This window comes from Tinamus guttatus, unplaced genomic scaffold, assembly GCF_059628265.1.
Source record: "Tinamus guttatus ecotype Peru unplaced genomic scaffold, ASM5962826v1 Tinamus_guttatus_pri_ptg000213l, whole genome shotgun sequence".
Lineage (NCBI taxonomy): Eukaryota > Metazoa > Chordata > Aves > Tinamiformes > Tinamidae > Tinamus > Tinamus guttatus.
Genome location: NW_028288747.1, coordinates 3,733,405 through 3,756,284, shown reverse-complemented (window position 1 = coordinate 3,756,284; position 22,880 = coordinate 3,733,405). Strand labels below are relative to the sequence as shown.

Sequence of the window (22,880 nt, the reverse complement as noted above, 5' to 3'; positions counted from 1 at the left end):
GCCAAAATAGGCTTACTATTTTATGTAGCTTATACATACGCCGCCTCACTCCATCTGGCCGCGGCGCGCGGAGGCTCTCCCGTCCGTGCCGCGGCCACCAGGCACGTCGCGACCCTCGTCCTGCCCGCGACGCCTGCTCCCCAGGGCAGCAGGGTCCCCCCTCCGGCGATCCTCCTACCACCTGCACCACCTACACAGGCCGTGACAAAACAGAAAGGGATCCAGGAAGTCGTTGCAGCATTAGAGAAGGATCCTAATCATTAAGGCCCACACCAGGACACTCAGGTTTATAAAATACCTTGTACAGCTAAATTATTTTCATATCCATAAACTGACTCCCAAATATAAAGTCACCAAGACAAGATTTTAATATTGACATAAAAAGCATAAGTTAGTGGTATTTTCTTCCTTGAAATGACGTACTGGTCATATGAAAGTCACTGAAGAGGTCTGCTTTAAGCTCGGAAGACTTTACATACAGTTATGGCCGAATTAAAAAAAAACCTAATTCCAAATATGTGATGTTAACGCAAAAGCCCCAAACTTTTAAGACCTGGGATACCAAATCCAGTTGTTGAGATTCTAATAGTTACATGAGGCGCCTCAGAGGAACTCAATACATTTCCCACAACATGAAAAGTTCTTCAGCATCTTTCCCATCACCGTTATTTCAACATTCACAAGGCTTTTTAAAATACTAACGGGTTAAAATGAAACCAAGAGCCATATGCTTGTAATGTCTTCTGTGAAGGTCTGAAGCCACCCTGTCTCAACTATTTGGTTATTCAGTGCAGAAACTTAAAGATCACAGAAGGTATGACAGCTTTTAATACTCCATTAATATTATAGATTAAAAATTATTGCATAGTCTTATGCATTTCCTAAAACAGCGTTCTCTGGAAATTAAACATTTCAATATAAAAGGAGCAACTCTTTAAAACATGAATTGCATTCACTACCTCGATCTTCTATCTTTTTTTGATTTGTCAGTACATTTGTCCATAGTTTTCTCATTATCTCCTCTGCACTTGGGGCAGTACCATTTCCCCTTTGGTTTGTAGGTGAGTCCAACACACGAGAAGTGAAACCACTCAATAGGACACTGTTCATTATCACATCCTATCATTTCGCCATAAGACACTTGGTTACATAAGCAGTAAGTTGGTTCATTTGGATCAATTGCAAATTCTACGGGTGACATTTCCCTCTCTTGCTTGGCTTTGGAGCGTTTTTTCTTCTTGGAAGATTTGGATCTTTTTTCCTTGGGTGGCTCGTCGCAGTCATCGATGCCATTTGCTATATGGCACAGATCGCGGCTCTCACTGGTGCGCTGCCGACGGGGCCGACGCGAGGATCGCTCCGGTTGGCAGGAATCCATCTTTGCCTTTTCTAGGGGCTTTTCGTTCTCGGACACATCTTGAAAACACTGCGAGTGTGTTTCCATTTGCCGTGCTCTATTCTCTACTAGTTCTAGCATCTGAGTAACTATTTGAATTTTTTCGTCTCCGAGTTCTTGGCTGTTGATTAATGCACGCTGAAGATGCTGCTGCAAGCGCTTCTTCTGGACAGGATCATTTTCTGACTTGTATTTTTCATAGACATCATCTATTTCTTTTAGCGCTTCTACAAAAAAGGAAGATAATAGGAATAATTACACAAGACAGAACATGCTCAAGAAAATACAGTAATGGATTTCTAACTCACAAGAAACAGTACCAATTTTTTCTTTAGTATACCCTAGTGGGCTAGATCTGATATTTAATGCAAGTTGCATATTATCATCAAATCAATATATTAAGTTCACAATCTGTTGCAAGAAAATTCTCTGAAGCTCTGAGAGACATTTCCAATGAGTCTGTGAGACCCAGGAAAAGGATAACGCCGAAATGGGGATCATAATTGTTGAAATACCAGAGTGGGGGTATTCCACACCCTGCCTCCATTTGACAAAGTAGGAATTTAGGTCAGATTCTTTACCTCTCTACTGAGGTAGAGCTTTTGAGAATAGGTCATCTTACAGATAGCACACCACAGGACCTCTCCTTCCTCCCTCCCCAACTCCTTTTTAAGCAACTGGTAATGAGTGGCTCCATTTGACTTATTTTTTTTCCCCCTCCTTGCAAATCATGCAAGATAACTAGTTAAGTGCAGTGCATCTTTAATAAATTCTTAGAAGCATGCTTATGAACCCAAATATGACATTAAAGTCATAAACCAGTCTCATTTTGTACCCTAACATTTATGTTTTGCTGGATTTAAAAACTATATTTCCCAGAAGTTACATTAGAGCTATACATAAAATTCCTAACGTGAAAAGAGCTAAATTACCTAAGTGCCAACAGTGAAGTCTAATGTACTTTGGTAGATGCGGTATTTCTTTCTTCACCAACAATTTAAGGATTTTATTTGAACATATGTGGAAATTTATGAACAATACCAAACTAATATATTTGCTTCTGAAGCCAGAAGATAAGCTATAAAATCTTCCTCTTCCTACAGCGCACCTTTTTACAAAATAACTTCTATTTTTAAAGGATACTGTCTGCTTTGTACAATTGTGAAATGACTGAAACTTGCACTAAGTGGAAACCATAGGTATTATCTCAACGCTGCCTTTTTTTCCTCTCTTTTTTTCCTGCTGACATCTTAAAACAATAGCATTAAGTCTGAACAGCCACTTTTTACTGTAAGTTCTGAAACCTGTACAGCAAAAGCAGCCAACGGCATTTTGTTCTCTTGCAGGCGGGTATGATAAAAATCCCACTGTGACCGTCCAGTAACTCAGCCTATTTCTTCTCCACGGTGGCACTGCAGGCGTCACTAGGACGACGAGCGCCGCTTCCCTGTGCCTTCAGCGGCGCCTCCTGCCTGTTGCCCCGGCAGGGCAGGAAATCTTGCTCTAGTCCTCCGGAGAGGTGCTGAGTAAGGTATTTTGTAGGCTGCTGAACTAGAAAGGCATAACCAGAGTACAAACTGCTGCAGCCACGTTAGCTCCCACCCAGGCTTCATCCACAAGTGTAGGTGCAGTTACACAGGTTTCCTACACAAGGAAAGTCCTGCCACAAAGCACCCCAAACTGCTATTATGGAGAACAAAACTGACCTTATGCTACCGAGGTGCTTTTTTCCCCCTCCTCTTTTTTTTTTTTTAAATTCATTATTCCCTGCATGTATCCCTTGATATTTACCAGGCGACATGCCAAACGTTTTAAATGGTTCACAGCCGAGAAAACCTCCCTTCCCATTCTCCAAATGGTAGCTGAATTTCTCCTGAGCGCAGAAAAGGCAGAACTTTTGGATGGACAGAAATGCAGACTTGCCAAAGTAACTCCTTGATAGTCCCTAGGATGAGGGAGAACATCCACACACCCAACTGAGTAGCTCTGAGACCCCTCTTAAGAGGGAAGCACGGCCCCAGTGTTTACTACAGGTAATCTCGGTAAGTTGTGGTGAAGCTTTCAAAGGCTAAAAGGATTTCATTTTGCCAAGTCCAGGAATGAGTTTGGCCCTCCCACATGAACTAGCACTACTTTGTAAATGAGGCAAAATTATGTTAGCAGCATCTCTGGAAGATATTCACACTAAGCCTAAAGTATTTTTGTCACATTCTTAGGCCTTTTTTTTTTTTTTTTTTCTTTTTAGACAGAGTTAGGTGAAACTAAACTGGGTTTGTAGGTAAAACTCTACAAGCCTCTGCTTTGGCCCAGTTTCACGGCTCCAAGAACTTATAGAGGGGAGGTAACACGCTGCGTGTCGTGACGCCCGGCCCTTACACCACGGGGACGCATCCCCGGCCGCTCATGCGGCGCTCCCCGCCGCTCTCAGCTCAGGTAACCGACCGCGGGGCACCGGCGGCGACCGGAAACATCCCCCGATGTAAAAACACCCCCGGCAGCGCCGCGGAGCGCGGGTTTGAGCCCTCTTCCGGGACGCTCGCTGGGGCGGCCGCGGAGCGGGGTTTACCTGGTGGCCGCCGCAAGCGCCCCCCCCGCCGCGGCCCCGCCCCCGCGCCCGGCGCCAACAGCCGCCCGCGGCCGCGGCGCATGTGCGGGCCGGACCCCCCCCGCGGCGCGGCGCCCACCTTGGCACTGCGTGTCCACCTCGCGCAGCAGCGACACGTTGCGCTGGATGTCGAGCGGCAGCGACTCCACGCACTCCAGGTAGTCCTGCACGTAGAGCGAGAGCAGCCGGGCCCGCTCGCCGCCCGGCGCCGCCACCAGCTGCGGCCCCGCCAGCATCATCCCCCCGCGCCTGCCGCATGCGCCGCCTGGCACGGCCCCTCCGCGCGCCGGGGCAGCGAGCGCCGCGGCCCGGCCCCGCTCCCCGCTGCCGCCGGGCCCCGCGCCCCCTTCCCGCTCCGGCGCCGCTGCTGCTGCCGCCGCCGCCGCCGCGAAACCCACTTGGAGCCCCCGCCCCTGGCCGCTAGGCTACGCGCATGCGCGACGCCCTGCCCTTATAAGGCGCGGCTGGCGGCGCCGCGAGGCGTTCGCATTCTCCCGCCTTCCGCCCTCGCTCGCTCCCAGTGGCCCGGGCGCGGGGCGGGGGCGGTGCCCGCGCAGGGGGCGGGGCCGCTCTTAAAGGCGTCGCGCCGCGCGTGCCGCCGTCCCTCCTGCCGTCCCTGCCGGGCGCCGCGCGGCCGAGCGGCGGCTCCAGGGCTGCTGCCCGCGGCTGCTGCTGCCGGGGCTGCCCGCGGCGCGCAGCGGAGGGGCCCTCCCGCCCGCCTTCCCCCGCGCCAGGTGTCCCGGCGGCGGCCGCGTGTGGGCGGGGACAGTTGGGCGGCCGTTGCGGGGGGCGGGGCGCGGGGCGGGGCCTCCCAACGGCCGCCGCGCGGCCTTGTCCGCCCCGCGTCCTCAGCGGCGATCGAAACCCGGGCGGCCCCGCGGGGAAGGAGGCTGCGCCGATTCCCTCATACCGGAGCGTGCCCCAAAGACAAGATTTTTTTCCCCCCTAGAAGCCGTTGATACGGTGAGGCATCCACCTAACCCATATCTTTGACCCGTAAGAAGCTTAGACTGCTCTTGCCAACACTAGGAGCTACCTTTTTTAGCTTTCAGGAAGAGCAAAATAATGATTCATGGCAAACTATTGCTTACGGAGGCACAGTGGCATTTTATCCTGAGCAATTTTAAGTAAGACATCAAAGAAGTTTACTCTTTTAAAACCCACCTGCCTGCCAACAAGCCTCCAGTTTTGACAGAGTATCCCGTTTCCCCGAGGGCTGGTGCTGAATTTGTTATCAAGTGATGGCCACAATAAATGTGGTTGGAAAGACAAGTGGAAATATATGTACTTTTTAGCTGTAGTACAATTGGGAAAATATGGCATCAAGTAGTTTTAATTACCACAAGACTGAGATTTTTTTCCTTTCTACTCCTTCAGATGTCTTAATGCTGGTTTTACAACATGAATAATAATTGGTGAGCATCAGAAAAAAATAAAGATAAATTGTTGGCTCTTGGACCTAGGCCAGGAGACCTTTATGCTTAGCAGTATGTTGCATTTATATTTCAGGCACCTGAGGGAAAAAAAAAAAAAAAAAAAAAAACAACTGTGGAAAAAAAAATGAGATCTTGCAAGCTTTGCAAAACAGCAGAGATGACTGAATTTAAGAAGAAAAATAGCTGTTTTACGTTCTTACATTTCTACAAATAGGTCAGTGGACAGTACTGAAAGAATACCCATATTAATCCTACAGATAAGATTTCAAAATGGAATTGATCCAGATAGTAGGTTGGGAAACCATCACAGGTTTCACAACAGGTTATATAGTCTCCATGCTCAGAGATTTTCAGAGCTGGGCTGGACAAATACTGTACGACTTGGCCTGACAGTGAAGTTGACCCTGTGAATATATGATCTGTTCCAGATGGCTCCACAGCTAATCGTATGACAAAGTTGAACCTCACAGATTTCTTCTGGCGAGCAAGGAGAATAATCTGGTGATGAGAGGTATGGTAGAGCAAAAATATTTTTTGTAGATAGTTATTATTTGTAGACACAGGCAGACAGCTCATAAGTTAAATCAGAGGCCTTGCTGATGCTGAGGTAGCTTGCCAAACTCTAAAAATCAATTAGTAGTTTTGCCCCTATTTCCCTTTTAGTCATTCTGATTTTACAATCTCAGATCTTAGGTGATTCCTGCCCTGTTTCATGCAATAGTGCGAAAGCTGGGTTTTTTTTTTCTTTTTTTTTCTCCCAGCTTTCCATTGTGACTGAGTTACAGTCTGTAGAAAAAAATAATGAAATGGAGCATTATTGATTGAAGACAAATCCACAAGGGGTCATAATTATGTAAAACTTACTTAGTATTTAGTGACAATACTGAAAGGATAATGACAGTGGACTTGTTTTCAGCAAATGAACACAATTATTTTTGACTGCATATATTCTTTGGCAGCTCTGCACCTTTGCTTTCCATGGGAGGAAAAATTTTCTGGGTTACTGAAAAAAATAAAGAAGAGAAAGACTATGTGCAAGCCAAAGGGGCTTTTTAGACAGTCAGCTGCAGAAAGCTGTAGGCCATAGAAAGGTCGTATAGAAAGGCCACAGCTGATCTTAGAGTGGGTGAAATTCCACAAAAAGGCTATCCTTGCCAGTGCTACAAAGAGAGTACATTTGTCCAGGAAAGCTGGTTTCGAACAACTATAAGATTGGATTGTCTGAGAAGTGTGCTTTGCTGTAGTGTCAGATGTAAATACCCCTCTGGACTTTCCTTAAAAAGTAAGCTTGATTACTTGGTGGGGTAATTGAAGCAACCATTATTACTTTTCCTCTTTCATTTGTGCAAATGCTGAGCAGTTAAAAATTAGATTGGGATACCATCCGATCCTCTTAATAAGGACACAAACTGAATCAGTGCGTTTCCTGAAAACACTGGCATATCTCTTCCCAGCCAGCCTCACACTTAGAGCAAACAGAATTCGTACCAAAGAGCTCTATAACACCAAGTGACAAACATCTGCCTCATCACGAGATGTATGTTCTTCCTCATCTGAATGCAAGTGTCTGCTTAATTCTCTGGAGAATTTCCAAGCTTTCTGCTTTTATGCTCAAAGAGAAATTTTCTTCCTGAGTCTGAATTAATGATATTTCAAGTTATATTAACAGGAGGAAGAAGCCAGGAGTAACGCATAGCTTATCTTTTTCTCCAAACTGGTTCTATTTACCTCACTGTTAGCAGAGTAACTGTGAGTACGTGTGTAAACCAAGCATATATTATGCTTCGCTTCATGATGAGTATTCATTTATTTTTACAGTACTTATTTTTACGAAACTCTAAATCCACACCTTTGTGCACAAGTGTTTGGAGATGTTGATAGGCCTAAGAGGAGGGATGCTAAGGAATTCAGTTCAATATTCCATCATGGCTTCATTTAGGACACACTGACACTGACACTTTGTTTTGAGCAGAACCACACTGCTGCTTTGTGAGAGCATAGTTTTGTTCAGACTGCCCTTGGAGGGACCTGTGGGGCTGGACTAACAGTTTCTCACAGATGTTGTGGAGCAGGCTGACCTAGGAGCTGCAGGAGGGAGGACTGCCTGCCAGCTGTGGGGCAGGACCTCCTGGATTGACCCTGCTGACACGGAGCAACACGGAGCTTGGGAAGGGTGCGAGTCAGGGACACTTGCCTCAGCCTGCAAGGTGGCACCTCTGAGCTCAGCGTCCAGGAAACCATCCCGAGCTCTGCCTGAGCTTTGTGGCTGGCACCCAAATCCGTATGGAACGGGGGCCCCTGCTGCTGCAAGAGGAGCACTCACCCCTCATTCACCATAGAGATGTATCCACTTGGGGCCTGGAGCAACGTGTCCCTCTTTCCATGCTATTTCAAGAACTCTCAGGAAATATCTTTCAGCTAGGGACTCCTCGACCTGCTGCTTTAAAGCATAGTCACTTGTTGGATTCACTTTTAGACCCCAGAGGCAGCACCATGCCAAATGACTTGCGTAGATGATGTTTAGGGAAGGCAGGTGAGTTAATCTTGTGCAAACATGTGATAATCGTCCTGTTGTCTAACCTGAGGCTTTTTCTTTTCTCAAGCCAACAGAAGAATCCAGGTGACTCTAATAGAAAAGGACCAAGCCCTAAACAGAGGGCATAAGAGATGGATTCATCAGACCAAACATGGATATCTACAGTTAAGGCTGAGAGAACCTTAGCAGAAATATGCCTTGCCCTGAAAATGTCTGTGTTGACCGAAGAGGGAGTCTAGGTTTGTTATCTGAGATGGCAGTGAAATTAATTCTCCTCTCTATTCTGAAATGTGGTAATTACAATCCCATAGTTAGCATTTATGAATTTCATATGTTACAGAGATCCTCCAGAAAAGCTGTAGAGAGGTTTTGGCAGCTCTAAGTGTACTTTGTTAAAACTCTATACCAAACACAAGCCTCATTTAATTTCCTTGTTATTGAGATTTTATTTCCTGTCTTCGCAAACTGCTTATCCAAACCTAGCACAAATGATTTATCTTTAGTGCAACTGAAAAGTCACTGCAAACAATACTTAAGAATTTCTTATCTTCAAAATATTTCTGTAGCACCAATTTGAAGACAGTGTTTCTTAGGGATGTTGCTCCTATGCAAATTCTTCAGTGACACAACTTCAAATTACCAAAGCTGAGTATTATTCTATACTAACATATAACTGATATACACATTTCTTTCAAGAACTGACAAAGTCTATATTTGCTTTACAGGAGAAGTATTGTTTAATCAACATACCTTCCCAGCTTCTCATCCCTCCCCTTTCCAAAAATAATAAAATAACACATGACATTTGTTACAAACTAAGGAAAGATTTTTTGTTGGAAGGCTGTTGTCAAAATATTGGCAGCGTTTAACTGAATTTAGTCTGTCTCTTAAACTGCAGTGAAAATATAAAACACCAACGATTTGGAAGAACTGCCAAGCATTGGTTAAATCTGTTTTTCTTGCAAGTAACAAAGAATTTTCCCCAATATGAATTCATCTCTGACAGAAGCCTTTTGGAAGTAGTTGTTTTGCAGTTCACTTGAGCCTTACTATTAATGTTACTTGACTCTGAATGACAGTTCTTTAAAAGGTTGTAGATTCACATGTCAGGGTTGAACAGTTCATTTTCAGTTGCAAGAATATTACTAGAAGAAAAAAATACCTAATTGGAAACACCAAAAGTCAGCCTTGCATTGCCTTAGCAATAGACAGCTGTGCTGCAAATTATCCCATGTTATATTCAAATTACCCTTCAGCGTATTTGAAAATATTGCCAACTGTCAATATAAAACCTGAGCTTCTAAATGATTATATTGGTGTGCCCTAAATGCAAGTGGAAACTCCTGTGTTCATTTATTAAAGGGCAGCCTTGGAGTGACTGGTCACATCCATGTGAATGCTCCGTCCAGGCAGTTCTTTTATTAGCAGTTCTCCTAGGTCACTCCTGGCAGTCACACCTAGGTGTTCATTAAAACCCTCGCAAGCCTTCCTCGAAATCACATGGTTTTAAATTCATGCAAGCAAAGAAAGTGAAATAAATCTTAGCATAAACAAAGTGATCTTTCTGACAGCAGACTTAGGTTGTTGAGGGTGCATGAAGGGGTAACAAACAGAAATGGCTAGATTTTTTCTTAAAAACACAAACCCTGGCCAATAGAAACACATTGGTTGTGGTTGTGCCAAGTAACAAAACATTTAGAGAGGGGGCAGATACAAGTTAATCGTTATTAATTGGATAAAGAGTGTAGTATATTGTAAAATATGCAAAACATGGCTATGTAAAAATACACATTTCAGCAATCAGACGCTCAAAAATATATTCTACAAAGCCGTTATTTTCTCTGCAGTTTGCAACTGGAACAAGCAAACAAGGAATAGAGCTTTCCAGTGATTACCCAAGGGAAAGAAAGAAAGCATATCAATTTTGTTACCAGAACTTTTTAGATGTGTACATTTTTTCCTTGGTCCCTGGACCATAAGACTGTCTCTCTCTGTCATCTGAAGTCAAGGCGAGTTTGGTTTCAGACATAACTTTTCCTACTAACAAATCTAAAGACCAGCATTTAATCGTAATTACAGGCGAAAGATTTTGGTTTGCATAAAGAGAAAAGCAGCATGAATTGTCCAGATGCAAGAGTGCAAGGGTGCAAAAAATAAAACCAGTCACACACAAGCCATTTGAGTGCAAGGGTGCAAAAAATAAAACCAGTTACACACAAGCCATTTAGTTTCAGACTGTACTTCGGGTGCTCCATCTACTCCAGGGGGATGACAGCTCTTGAAACGCCTCCGGTACCTCCTCTCTAGCAGTGGAAACTTCTCCTGAGCTCCCCGTGTCCCAGAGACCTGCCCCTAGGGGCGAGCTGCTCTTTAGATACGTTTTCGCCGTTACATGTAGTTGGGCTGAGCGGGGGGGCCCGGGCAAAATGGGCGGCGCTGAGAGTGAGCCCCGTTGTGTTGGTGCGCACGCGCACTACCTGCGTGCCTGTGGCCGTGACGCGGGCCCGCCCCCGCTCACCCGCTCGGCCCGGGGGCGTCTCGGCGGCGCTGCGTGAGGCTGCGGGGCGGGCGGGCGGCGCCGGCGGCGCGCGGCACTCTCTGCCCGCGCGTCCGGGGACTTTCCCCTAGGCGGGCGCGGGGCCCGCGAGGAACAGGCGTCCTCCGTGCGTAGCCTAGAGAGCAGGTCTTCAGCGCAGCCCGCCGCCCGGTGGCGCCCGCGCGCCTTATAAAGCGCCGCCGCCGCCGCCACACGCCGGTTATGGCGAGAGCGCGCGCCGCCGCGGCCGAGTCCGCTCGGGGTGCCCCGCGGCGGAGCAGCCCCCGCCGGCGCCGGCCGCGCTGCGGGGACGGCGGGAGCTGCCCCGCCACGGGCGAACGGCGGCGGCGCCGCCTCGCCGGGCGCTATGCAAATGACCGCCCTGGCCCCGCCCCGTGGGGCGGTGGGAGCGGGCGCCTGCGCGAGGCGGCGGCGGCTCCCGGCCCCGCGGCAACGGTGCGTGCGAGCGCGCTCAGCTCCGCGGCAGGGGCTGCCGCCCTCCACCGTGCCCCTCCGCACCTAAAAACGCCAATTCCTTTCCTTTTTTTTTTTTTTTTTTTTTTTTTTTTTTAATCATAGCAGTTACAGCAAAAATACTTTTGCTTGGGAAACGTCCTTTTAAACACGGCCACAAACATACGGGAGCAGTTCCCATCTCAAGAGTGAAGAAGAGGGGCCAGGCGGTTTAGTGCGCTCATCAGTGGCTCTAATTTTTTTTTCCTTTTCCCAGTTGAGAGGAATAATTCATTTCCAGAGCACTAAAAATCACCCTGTGATTACTCAATCATAGTAAACAGAGACACCTGCATCTCTGGCAACTGCAAAATATTTAAAATATATTAGCAGTGATTTACATCAATGTTTCATTTCCTGCTCCCTTCTTTGAGACAGAGAAAAGAAACGTGGGATTCAGACCAAGCGCTGCCACAGAAACAATCATCATATTTAGCTACAGACTAAGCCTCCGGTTACTGGTAGCTACCTAAATTGGTACATGACCATCAGCAGGAATTTTGACAGGCATCTGTAATGAGCCAGCAATACTTACTGCAGGTGTTTTACAAAGCCTCAGAGGAAACAACATTCGTATTTAATTTTAAACCTCTATTTCCTGTAATCCTGCACAAAATTCAAGGTCATAGGGATCTTCTTTCAGTTGGTTTTGTTTGCCACTCTCAGCTAACTCTGCACACCTGCAGTTTTAGAGGATTTGTTCTAGCCAACACAGCCTGAGAATATCAGCATCCCAATTTCTAAAACTCCATGTGCAAGTGAAACCAGAAATTTTGCGGCTAACTGAACTAAAGGTACATTTATTTTCACTGCCAGTCTGTAGGACTTTTTCTTCCTTTAGTGTTAATGAAACGTTAACCAACTCTCAGTCATTCAAACACTCGATGCTTATTTACTCCTACGTTGGATTCTACTTGTTTAGCTACTTCCGATGCAGAATGTGAAATAAAAATGACACACTGATTTCAGAACTCATAGTAAGAGCAGCTACACTCATCCTTTAATGAATCACAACCAAACAGCTAAGAGAAATAACATTAAAAAAAAAAAAAAAGTTTGTCAGGACTTTAAAAAAAAGACTTTCTAGCACCTCCGCCTTTTAATACAGTTTTCTTAACATCTCTTTTGGGTTAGTAAATACTATTAGCTCCACTTTACAGATGGGAAATTGGGATTTTTCACATTGCAAGACATGCTGCAATTTTCAACCAGAAATTAGGAGATGCCCCAAATAACCATTAGAAAAGCCAAACTGAAGGGGGCAGAGAAAACAATTCCTGCCCTTCAAAAACAGTTATTCTTTGTGTCCATCTCAGTAGGGTGAGGATTTGAGAACAGTCTCACCTTTCCTGGTGTGAATACCACAGCTCCTACACACAGCATGGAACCCACTCTGAGCTAGAAGCAAGCATCAGACTTGTGTTTGAAGGAATTTCACAAGTTGCATTCCAAGTGTGGGTCATTCTCCAGCAATAGACAGGGAAGGCCCGAGAAACCCCTGGAGTTGGGATGGCTTAGGGCACGGAAGCACAGCCATCAGTGGAGAGCAGCAGCAGCTCTCTGACCAGAAGTGCAACCCAAGCACCTTGCGCGCTCCACGTGCTACGGGCAGCGTAGCCGCTAGTGCCCCAAGCCACGAAAGGTGCAACGTAACGAGGCTGCTGTGTTTTAGTCCCTAAATCACAACAGAACTAGAACAAAGTGGACATTGATACTATTGAGATCCCAGGAATTCCTACTCACTCCTGTAGCACTTCAACAACGAATCTGTCAACCAAGTGCAAGGTCTCCACTAAATGATACTAACTACTGCAATTAGACAAGATAGTTGCAAAATAGCACCGAAGACGCTATGATTTCTACCAGCACATGTCATTATGCAATATATTAAACATGCAATTTGTGCAGTTATTTCAAGCACATTGTAAATAAAAGGTAATCTCCTACTTTCTTTGCTTAAAACCATTGTGAACATCATGAGAAAATGGAGCAAAGGAAGGGCTCAATTAGTGTGACGTCCTTACAATATACTTGCTGGCTCTAGAAGACAGCAGCATCTTGATTTCGCTCATCTACTTCTCAGTAAGAGTTACAAAAGTAGAAATCGTTATTTAATATGTCCACTCATCAGTTTTACACTATTCAACTATAAATCCAAATAAGAATCAACATATCCTTGAGAGATGACACCTTGAAACCACTCAAAGTAAAGCTTTTCTGAAGGTGTTCAAAAAACTTACTGAAATGGATAGATTATTTAAACAGCTGAAAGTAGTACTATAAAAGCATATCCCAGAGTTTTCAGTTGTAGTAGCAGTCAAAATATGCTTAAAATAGAATTTAATGTTTATTTGAAAAAGAAAAAATCAAACTGTAAATAGTATTTCACAAAATAAGTTAAATCTGCTGACAGAATTTTGGTGACCAAAGTCACTGTGACTTGACTGCTAATTGACAACTTGCTAGTGTAATGTTTATGGACTCTAACTTGCTCCTATAAGGTTAGATGGGATCTGAGGGTCATTTTTCCTTTATCTGTTACAACTCCTCATAGAAATAATCAACCAACTATTTTCTCTCCTATTAAGAGAAACAGCAAACATTATGAGCAACACGTCTGAAATGGATGATTCAACTTTTTGATTGAAATTTTCAAACACTTTTCAATCATTCAAGTATTATGGTCCCTATATACATACTTCTATGCAGCTAAAAAAAAGATACGGTAGACAATTGAGCACACTGCCATCAAATTGTAAGAATTACAAAATCGTGGGATTTTAAACAGCAAATTGTACCTTAATCGTTTAATTAAAAATAGAAGAATTAGGTAGGCTATTCCGCAAATAAAACAGCACACTAGTGTGCTATATATTAAGGCATACCTTTACATGCGCACTTGTCATCTCTAACAAGTTTTATACAATTGCTACCAAGTGAAAGGAATATAATTGTCTTGCAAAACTGAGAAAGAAATACAAAATATCTGGAAGCCTACATTTTAAAAGTACAAAATTAACCTTCAGTTCGTGTTGAAATACTATACACAGTATAAACAGCAACTCTTGCCTATATGATCTCACGAGGATTTCTTAGAGCTGGAGGTAAATTTGAGGGTTTTGATTCTTCATCCAGAAGTACCAAATCTTCAATTTCACTTCCTTTGTATTTTCTTTTACATATCTTCACAATAACTTTCTTCTTGAGGAATAATTTCAAAGCTTCCCTCGAAGCAACTGCTTTGGCATTTTCCATACTTTTACCACAGCCAGTACCCAAATAGACAGACTTGCACCTCAGTTCACAAACTATATTTTCCAGAGAGCTCTTATTCTGAGGTAAGTCAGCAAGTTCCTTCAGTGGAACAAAAGCAACATCTAAAGTAGCTTTCACAGACTGAATAGACGAGTTTAGCAGTTCTGCGTGATTCACGTTAGGACTGAAGCCCCCAACAGCGACCAGCTTCCAGGCTACAGCTTTGTAGAGTCTGTTGAAGAACGGCTGCCTTTCCTTCGCATCCTCGCTGGTGAGGGGTTTGCACAGCGCCCTGGCAGGCCCGGTGCTCGCCGGCGTGCTGCTCTTGGCGCCGAGCTGCGCGGAAGCTGCCTGCGCGCCGCCCTTGGCGCCGAGCGGCGAGGAACCCGCCTGCGCGCCGCCCCGTGAGGCTCCTTGCTGCGCGCCGCTGCGGGCGGCCAGCAGCGACGCGGCCACCTGAGCGCTGCTCTTGGAGGCCAGCAGCGAGGAGCCCTGCTGGGCGCCGCTGCGGGCGGCCAGCAGCGACGCAGCCACCTCGGCGCTGCTCTTGGAGGCCAGCAGCGAGGAGGCCGCCTTGGTGCCGCTCTTGGGCGCCAGCAGCAGTGAGGAGCCCGCCTGGGTGCCACCCTTGGCAGCCAACAACAGCGAGGCGCCCGCCTGGGTGCCACCCTTGGGGGCCAGAAGCAGCGAGGTGCCCGCCTGGGCGCTGCTCTTGGGGGCTCCCGATGGGATGTTCGCTTGGGTTTTGGAAGACAGAGATACAGCACTTACCTGTGGGGCGGCCTTGGCAGCTGACGGCACCGCCGCGGGCTGCGAGGCACCCTTGGCAGCTGACAGCACTGTGCTGGGCTGTGGGGCAGCCTTGGCAGCCGACAGCACTGTGCTGGGCTGCGGGGCAGCCTTGGCAGCCGACAGCACTGTGCTGGGCTGCGGGGCAGCCTTGGCAGCCGACAGCACTGTGCTGGGCTGCGGGGCAGCCTTGGCAGCCGACAGCACCGTCGCGGGCTGCGGGGCAGCCTTGGCAGCTGACGGCACTGTGCTGGGCTGTGAGGCAGCCTTGGCAGCCGACGGCACCGTCGCGGGCTGCGGGGCACCCTTGGCAGCCGACGGCACCACTGCGGGCTGTGGGTCACCCTTGGCAGCCGACGGCACCGCTGCGGGCTGTGGGTCACCCTTGGCAGCCGATGGCACCGTCGCAGGCTGCGGGGCACCCTTGGCAGCCGACGGCGCTGTGCTGGGCTGCGGGGCAGCCTTGGCAGCCGACGGCGCTGTGCTGGGCTGCGGGGCAGCCTTGGCAGCCGATAGCACCACTGCGGGCTGCGGGGCACCCTTGACAGCCGACGGTGCTGTGCTGGGCTGCGGGGCACCCTTGGCAGCTGATAGCGCTGTGCTGGGCTGCGGGGCACCCTTGGCAGCCAATGGCATCACGCTGGGCTGCGGGGCACCCACAACAGCCGCCGGCACAGCACCTGACACAGCTTTCTTTTCAGGTGACGGCATGTTTTCACACTTGCTTTCCGTAGAGGGATTTAAGCAAGGCTTCTCTGCTGGCTCCGTTTCAGATGGAGATGGAGTTGGATTTTGCTCAGTGGTGTTTTCAGCATTAGCAGGTTTTCCTTCTGTATCGGTGCCTGATGCTGTGCCTGCTTCCTGGTTTGAACTGCAAAGTGAGTCGGAGCTTTCTGAATCCTTGCTGTTTTCTTTTTCCTGCTTTTTTGGCAATGTGGTGTCAGTTGCCTTAGGTGCTTCTGGCTTGGTTGTCTTCACATCCTTTTCAGTATCCTTAGATTCTTTGCTCTTCTCTACAGCACGTTTCTTGGAGGGCTCCTCTATCCCTTCTGCAAAAGAAAGCAAGTATGTTATCCTCTTTAGCTCCTCCACTATGAAGTATCCATCTAGAGATAGTTTATTGAAAGTTTCAGAATTTAGATAAGGAGTAAGCCCCCTGAAATTAGAAACTATAAATTCAGTCCTCAGTGAACACATCTCCAATTCTGCTTGGGAATATTAACCCACTGTTTTCAAGCACTTTGGCATTTTTAAATAAAGAACGAAAAGTGCTCGGGTGCAAGACTCCAGGTTTGACCTGAGACTTGCTTGCAAGTATGGATTTGTTTTCTTAAAGTTCAGTGCAGAAAGGACCAAGGCACATCAAGTGAACTATATCTGATATAAAAACCTCTTTAAAATACCATGGTAGGGATCTCTTTATGAAACAAAAGACTCAATTTCCTTACAAAGACACATTGTCTGACTAGTGGTAAAGAATAAAATAGCAAGAATATATTTAAGCAGAAGTACAAAAGTCTACATGGCATTAGGAATTCATTTTAAAACACGGCAACTGTAGATATTCAAAAACATTTGACTTATGGGAACAGTAGCTCTAAGTTACCAATACAGCAAGTACACATTGCATCTATTTGTATAGGCATCAATAAGTGGAAAATAGCATAGAGAGAGGAAGCAAATAATAAAAAAAGGCAAACTGAATTTAAAAGCAAATTATCGTGATTACTCTTTGAGATATGAGGGGACACATTCAGAAACAAGCATTTTCTAGACTCCTATGTATTGTCACAGCTATGATCTGCTAACCATTGCTACTTGATACGCGTCTTTTCTTCACCTTGGCAACCAGTTCGTCTCTCGTGGTGTGCACGGGCGCGCCGCTCACCCGGATGCCTTCTGCCATGTCCAGCGCTTTGCCCATGACCTGCGGCGGGTACCTGCAGGGGCGAGAAGGGCACAGGGGAAGGCGGCGAGGGTGGAGGCGCCGTCAGGCCGCGCCGCTGCCCCGCCGCGGCCGCGGGCCCGGGCCCGACCGCACTCACCGGCAGCCCAGGAAGACGTGGTTGGCCCACACCATGGAGAGCGACACGAGCCGCTGCAGCTTCGCGCTGCCCGGCGCCGGCAGCGGCGCCGCCACGTTGCGCAGCAGGAACTCGCGCCGGTGCCGCCAGTGGTGCTCGGGCTCGCAGGTGCCGCGCAGCGCCTCGGCCCACGCCACCTCCTCCGCCGTGCGCCCCTCGGGCTCCTCGGCCAAGGCCGCCGCCGCTTTGCCCGCCATGGCCGCGGCCCGCCCGGCGCGCGGCCCGGTTCCTCCGCCAGCAACGGAAACAACCGCCCCGCGCCGCCCTTCCGGCCGCGCGCGATGACCTCACAGCCGGCGTGAGGCGCCGGCGCGGGGAGGAGCCGGAGCGCGCGCCCCGCCCCGCCGTAACGGCCCCGCCCCGCCTAACGGCCCCGCCCCGCCTAACGGCCCCGCCCCGCCGTAACGGCCCCGCCCCGCCGTAACGGTCACTCGGGAGCCGTTGGTAGCGGTTGGTGGCGGGGGTAGCCTTGCGCCGCGTCCCCGCGCCCTGTGCGCTGCGTACAGACGCACCATCATACCCGTGTTACGGCTGTTGTTACTGATTCCGTAGCTTACGCCTGGCGTTTTTCGCTGTGCGCACGTGGAGGCAGCACACAAACTGCCGCACTCGCTCAGGCAGCCTCGCGCCCTCAGGAGCCCGTTCAGGGAGCTGTTTGCCTGACTCCCCACACCCTTCAGTCTGTGGCAAAACCACCCATTCCTCCTTCCTTCTGATGCCACTTTTAACTTTGGAGGCACGAGGGGAAAAAAATCATAGCAACACCTCGTTTATCCAATTTTTAGTCTGTTCAGTTAAAAAAAAATAATTAACAAAAATGTTTATTTTGCTGTTTCATAGTAGCACACACAGATTTGCTCCAGTCTTGCAGAGGCCAAATATGATGGGGTAGATTCGTATTTGTACCTTCCTGGCACACGATAGGAAAATGGGGAAATAGGTTCCCATCCTCATGATGCTGCGTTTTGGAGGCAGCATCAATACCTGAGGGGTTCTGGCTATGAAGGGCTCGAGTAACTGTTCAGAGCTGCTTGTTCACCCCTTGGGCCGTCTTTGCCTTGGATGAGTTTGCCTTTGAGTTTCATGCAAAAACAAGTGGAGAATTCTCTTACAAAAAGTAACGAACGGACTGGAAAAATCATCCAGTGCTTCTGTCTGCCAAGATGGTGCTTGTAGAGTCAGTGCCTCAGAGGAGGGAGTTCTGAATTCTTGAGGGGCTGTCCCAAGAAAGCCGTGGTGAGTTTTGATTTGTTTGCTTGTTTGTTTTTAAAGTTTGTTTTCGCTTGAGTTTCCATTTTTTAGTGTCTACATGTCATCATGAAGGAAACTGCATGTTAGATTGCATTTAAGGAAGAGGTATTTTTTCTCATGTGACTTATGTATCTTATTCCTTAGAAAATGCCATGTAGCAATGGTACGGGTGGTATAACTTGCAGTATCTCTGTGTTTATTAGGAAACTAAGCTGGGAAACATTGTCCAATGCATTTTTTCCCCTGTAGTGCTAGAAGTGCTTTGCCTTCACTTTTCTGCTCAACCTATGCAATGTGGAATCTTGCAATAGTAAGAATAGTTTGGTGATAGTGAGTGGTTGTGAAAGGGATGAGAATGGGTAAACTCGCTATCATTTTGCATTAGTATGTAGAGTAAGAAAGAAAAAGGCAGAAAGTTTACAATCAAACTGTTAAGTTTCCTTCACACTTCTGACATGCCCCACAGCACAGCAATTTTTGGCCATAACCAGTCATACCCTGTTGTCTGAGGTAGTGGTGCCTTATGCTGTTAATTTTTGGCAAAAAGAACGTAATGCTTCTTCTGCATCAACATAACCTTTTTCTTGGTATAAATATGACTTAAACAAAAACTGAACCCTTTTCTCTCCACTACCTGTTTGTTCCAAACATACTCTTCCTGCTTTATTATTGTGTGCCTGAATCATATTGGAAACAGGTTAGATGCCAGCCCTGGAGCGCTGAGTGTCATTCATGTGCACACCTAGACACAAGCAGATTTATACCTGCAATGCTCTTTGTGCACTAGAGACATACTGTGTCTTGGGTTGATTAAAGAAGTGTATTTTGTAGAGAAGAGAGAAAAACACTGCTGTTAATTTTAAAAAGGGAGCAAGTAGTGTTTTCATTCTCACCAGGAAAGGCAATTTTGAAGTTAAACACCTCATTGATGGCGCTAATACTGTGCATTTAATTTTCAAGATTGGAAGAAAAGCGATGTTTTTGTTCCCACTAGGGAAGGAACTTCTAAATACCGTATTGATAGCAGTGCTGGTAGATCATTTGGGGCTTGATAATAGCTTCTCTTGGCAAGATATAACTAAAATCTCAAGGTGAATCATACCAGTGTCTACAATCATAGCAATGCACCTGCACTTGCTGTATAATAAAGAAAGTTTATTTCTGCCTTTGTAAACCACCGAATTGTTATGTCTTCAAAGTCAAGTCTCACTGAAACACAGAGGGCAGCAGCCCCATTGAGTTCAATTAGGTTTGGTGCAGCTAAGGTTAATATGTAGTAACACTCTTTATTCAGCTTAATATAAAAAGTATGGCCTTAACATCCCAGCATGCAAAGATAAAGCTCAGAGTTATTGCCATAGAAGGGTAATAACTGGGATCTTGCTCTGTTGGCACAGTAAATCCTCTGAGCATCGTCCGTAGGTTGGTCCTTACAATAAGTAACATGCAAACACTTGAGAGCCCTGGCCTATGTTCATTAGGAATTCAGATTAAAACAGAGAGAGGAAAATATATTTTGCTATTTCCTGGAAAACATGGAAACATATTTTCCATGTACCACTAGAGCAGGTCATCCAAGGTCTCCTAACCAGCAAGGGGCAGCGTTTCCAGGAGCCGGGTCCTCAGGTGCCAGGGTGGTTGGTTGCTAGTGTTAAGTAAGCTGGGTGTTTGGAGATGCTCATTTGCCCTCTGATTTAGTTAACTGAGACTGTGGAAGTATATTGGGTACCACTGTTTGAGGTAATCCATCTCTGAAGCATAAATCACACACTCTGACTTTGCAACAGAGGAAAATGTACCGCCTAATTGCAGAGGACACTGCTAAAGGTAGAAATGAAGATCTTCACTTTTTTTTTCCCCCTCTTTTACATACATGTGCTCTTAATACTAGCTTAGATACTATTTTGCATTTAATAATGAGTTATAGTTGAAACATATATCAGTGCTTACAATAGGGTTTTCTGTTACTTCTCAGTATACAAATTTGTAAAGCTAAAGCTTACTTACAACTTTGCTAAACTTCCATTGCTTGGCTTGAAATTTTCTAAGGGTTGAAGTTTAGGGTAACTGTCATGCTAGCAACCATGACCTAAGAAAAAAGTCAGGAAAACCCCTGGTGTTTAGAATAACATGTTGTGGAGATCATTGTCTTTTAAGTGCTGAAGTGCCTTCATGATCTCAAGTAACTTTTTTTTTCCTGCAATTTGTGTTGCAGAAAAGTTGCAAACCTTTGAAAAAAAAATGCATTTTACACATTTGTGACTAGTGTGTCCCCCCACCATCCTTGCTACTGTTGCAGTTGAACACTGGGGGCTGCAGGGCACAGGAGTCACTCCTCTGCTGCCCTGGACTCGGGTGTCCCTGAGGCTGTAGGCACCGTGCCCTGTGATCGCAAAGACCTGCTTTCCTTGCTCTTTTCTGGTGTGCAAGTGTGTGTGATAGGAATGGTAGAGGGACAAGGATCTGACTGAGGGGAGGAAAGTATTGAATATCTAGGCAGGGAATAAGCATAGCCTGAAAGAATAGGGGTAGGATGTTGGAATTAAGTGAGCAAGGAAATTACTTCTTGGGAAAGCTGAAAGAGGATGGGTTCAGACTCGTAAGGCAACGGGACAAATACATATTAGTTGAGGAAGGAGAATGGAGGGGGAGGCTGTGCCAGAAGACCAGCACTGGGAGAAATAAGGGAGAATAGAGCTGAGAGCCTGGGCAAGGAACTGAAGAATGAGAGCACATTGATACAGAAGAAAAATTAAACAGAAGCAAGTCTTGACTTTGAAAAAAGTGACAAGCTGTGATGGTAAGAGGAGCGTTGACAGAAGAACCACTGGGATTTGAACAGAGATGTTGAGAGAGGAAGGTTAAAACTCCACAAGCACAGAGATATTATCATTTCAATAGTTTTTGCATGTGCTAGTGTAAGTAAGACCAAGAAAATATTCCATCCTCTCCAATTTTATGTTTTCTTGGCTTTTCTATGTACTATAAAGGAGCAAAAGAAGTAGGAATCTATTTGTTTGCAAAAATCTATCCTGCAAGCCACCTTTAAAGAGTTTTTAGATTGCTGGCTTTTGGCAAACTACTCTGTCCTAGAGCTGGAGAAAGCAAGAATGTGACTTTAAGACTCTTAATGCAAATATTGGCATGAGATCATTGTAAATCAGGAAGAATCAGCAAAGTGTGAAGAGGGCAAGAAGGTCTTCTCTGAAAAAAAAATGTAAGGAAGGCATAAAACTGAACTTCTACTTGAGCATAAGCATGCATACACATATGCATGTTCAGATACATACATACCTAATATGATATAGATAAGTTTGAAAATATGTTTTACACATATGTATATTATTGGGATTGTAAGAACCTGTAAATGGAGATAACCCTGATCCTTCAAACTAGTCATGCCTACGAAAAGAAAATTTCTAGCTAATATTTTATTGACTTGGGTTGGGGTAGCTGCATTACTCAAATGGATGCTATTAAATCTTTATACTGTGCTGTACTAGGATGAATTTTGTATGTGCCACATATTTTGCAGACACAAATAACTATTTTCGAAATGATAAAAGGAGATTTTCTGAGACTCCAGGCAACGTCAGATCTAATTTGAATTATTGCTGTTAAAAATCAATTTCTGTTCTGTTTTACATTATTGTTATACCAATAACCTTGACAACCTGCGATTTAGGTGGTGTGAAGAGCACCTCCTGAAGCTATAGAACTGCCTTATATGCTCTATTTTTGTATATCCTCCTTCTGTCGAGGAGTGGTATTTTGCCTTAATTCCACTGGATGGCACTGAAGGAGACAAGATTGCATGAAAGCATTTCCACAAGTTCAGTATAACTCCAAAAAGTGAGTGTCTTACTTTTTCATTCCATTACTGAAATAGACAAATGCAGACTCATTTTTGATTACGATATAATAATTTGTCATCAAAACCAGCTCTTAAATATCCTTAGTTTTAATTCTGGATTTCAACAGTAGCAAAATTACAGTGGAGGCAGTTAAGTCTTCTCAATCTAATGAACCTTTTCCCCGAGAAAGGTGAAAATTAAGGAGTGCAGCTTTGGCCCATTCTGGGTTCTTGTGTAAAGGTTTGTTAAACATTGCCTGAACAAGTTTAAGTCTTCTGTGAATATGGTCACTTCTATCATCATGAGCAAACACATTTTTTAGTTAGCTTTTAAGCTCATAAAAAAAAATCCTAGGCATTCACTGAGAATTAAAGCTTCCACCTGTTGAGGAAATAGAGGGTAGTGTTTCAGAGAATCTCCTGACTGGAAACTCCATCTGCAGTTCCTACACAAGGACCCCTGTTTTTTTCCTGGGCAGGGACTGTGTGATCCTGCCTGCAAGGCACACAGTACTCTCTGTCACACAGATGTAGAACCTGGGAGTCATCTTTGCTGTCTTTCTCAACCTGTATATCTTGATCTATATGATTTTTTTTTCCCAAAATCTCTTCTTAACTCTGTCTAT

At 46.1% G+C, this 22,880-nt stretch overlaps 2 protein-coding genes and 1 non-coding gene across 3 annotated transcripts; all 3 read right to left on the bottom strand.

Moving 5' to 3' along the window:
* Positions 1 to 810: 810 nt before the first annotated feature.
* ING2 (inhibitor of growth family member 2) lies at positions 811 to 4,243 on the bottom strand. Its single transcript, XM_088524630.1, has 2 exons — positions 4,081 to 4,243; positions 811 to 1,623 (listed from the first exon to the last, which is right to left on the bottom strand). Exons 1-2 carry the CDS (start codon positions 4,238 to 4,240, stop codon positions 956 to 958), a joined length of 828 nt encoding a protein of 275 aa, XP_088380756.1. The 5' UTR covers positions 4,241 to 4,243; the 3' UTR covers positions 811 to 955.
* A 6,160-nt stretch (positions 4,244 to 10,403) lies between these two features.
* LOC148594695 (RNase MRP) lies at positions 10,404 to 10,671 on the bottom strand. The gene has a single exon (XR_015913378.1).
* A 2,710-nt stretch (positions 10,672 to 13,381) lies between these two features.
* Positions 13,382 to 17,347, bottom strand: CDKN2AIP (CDKN2A interacting protein). Its single transcript, XM_088524629.1, has 4 exons — positions 17,112 to 17,347; positions 16,876 to 17,006; positions 15,684 to 16,115; positions 13,382 to 15,311 (listed from the first exon to the last, which is right to left on the bottom strand). The coding sequence occupies exons 1-4, from the start codon at positions 17,345 to 17,347 to the stop codon at positions 14,092 to 14,094; spliced, it is 2,019 nt and encodes a 672-aa protein (XP_088380755.1). The 3' UTR covers positions 13,382 to 14,091.
* Between the last annotated feature and the right edge of the window lie 5,533 nt (positions 17,348 to 22,880).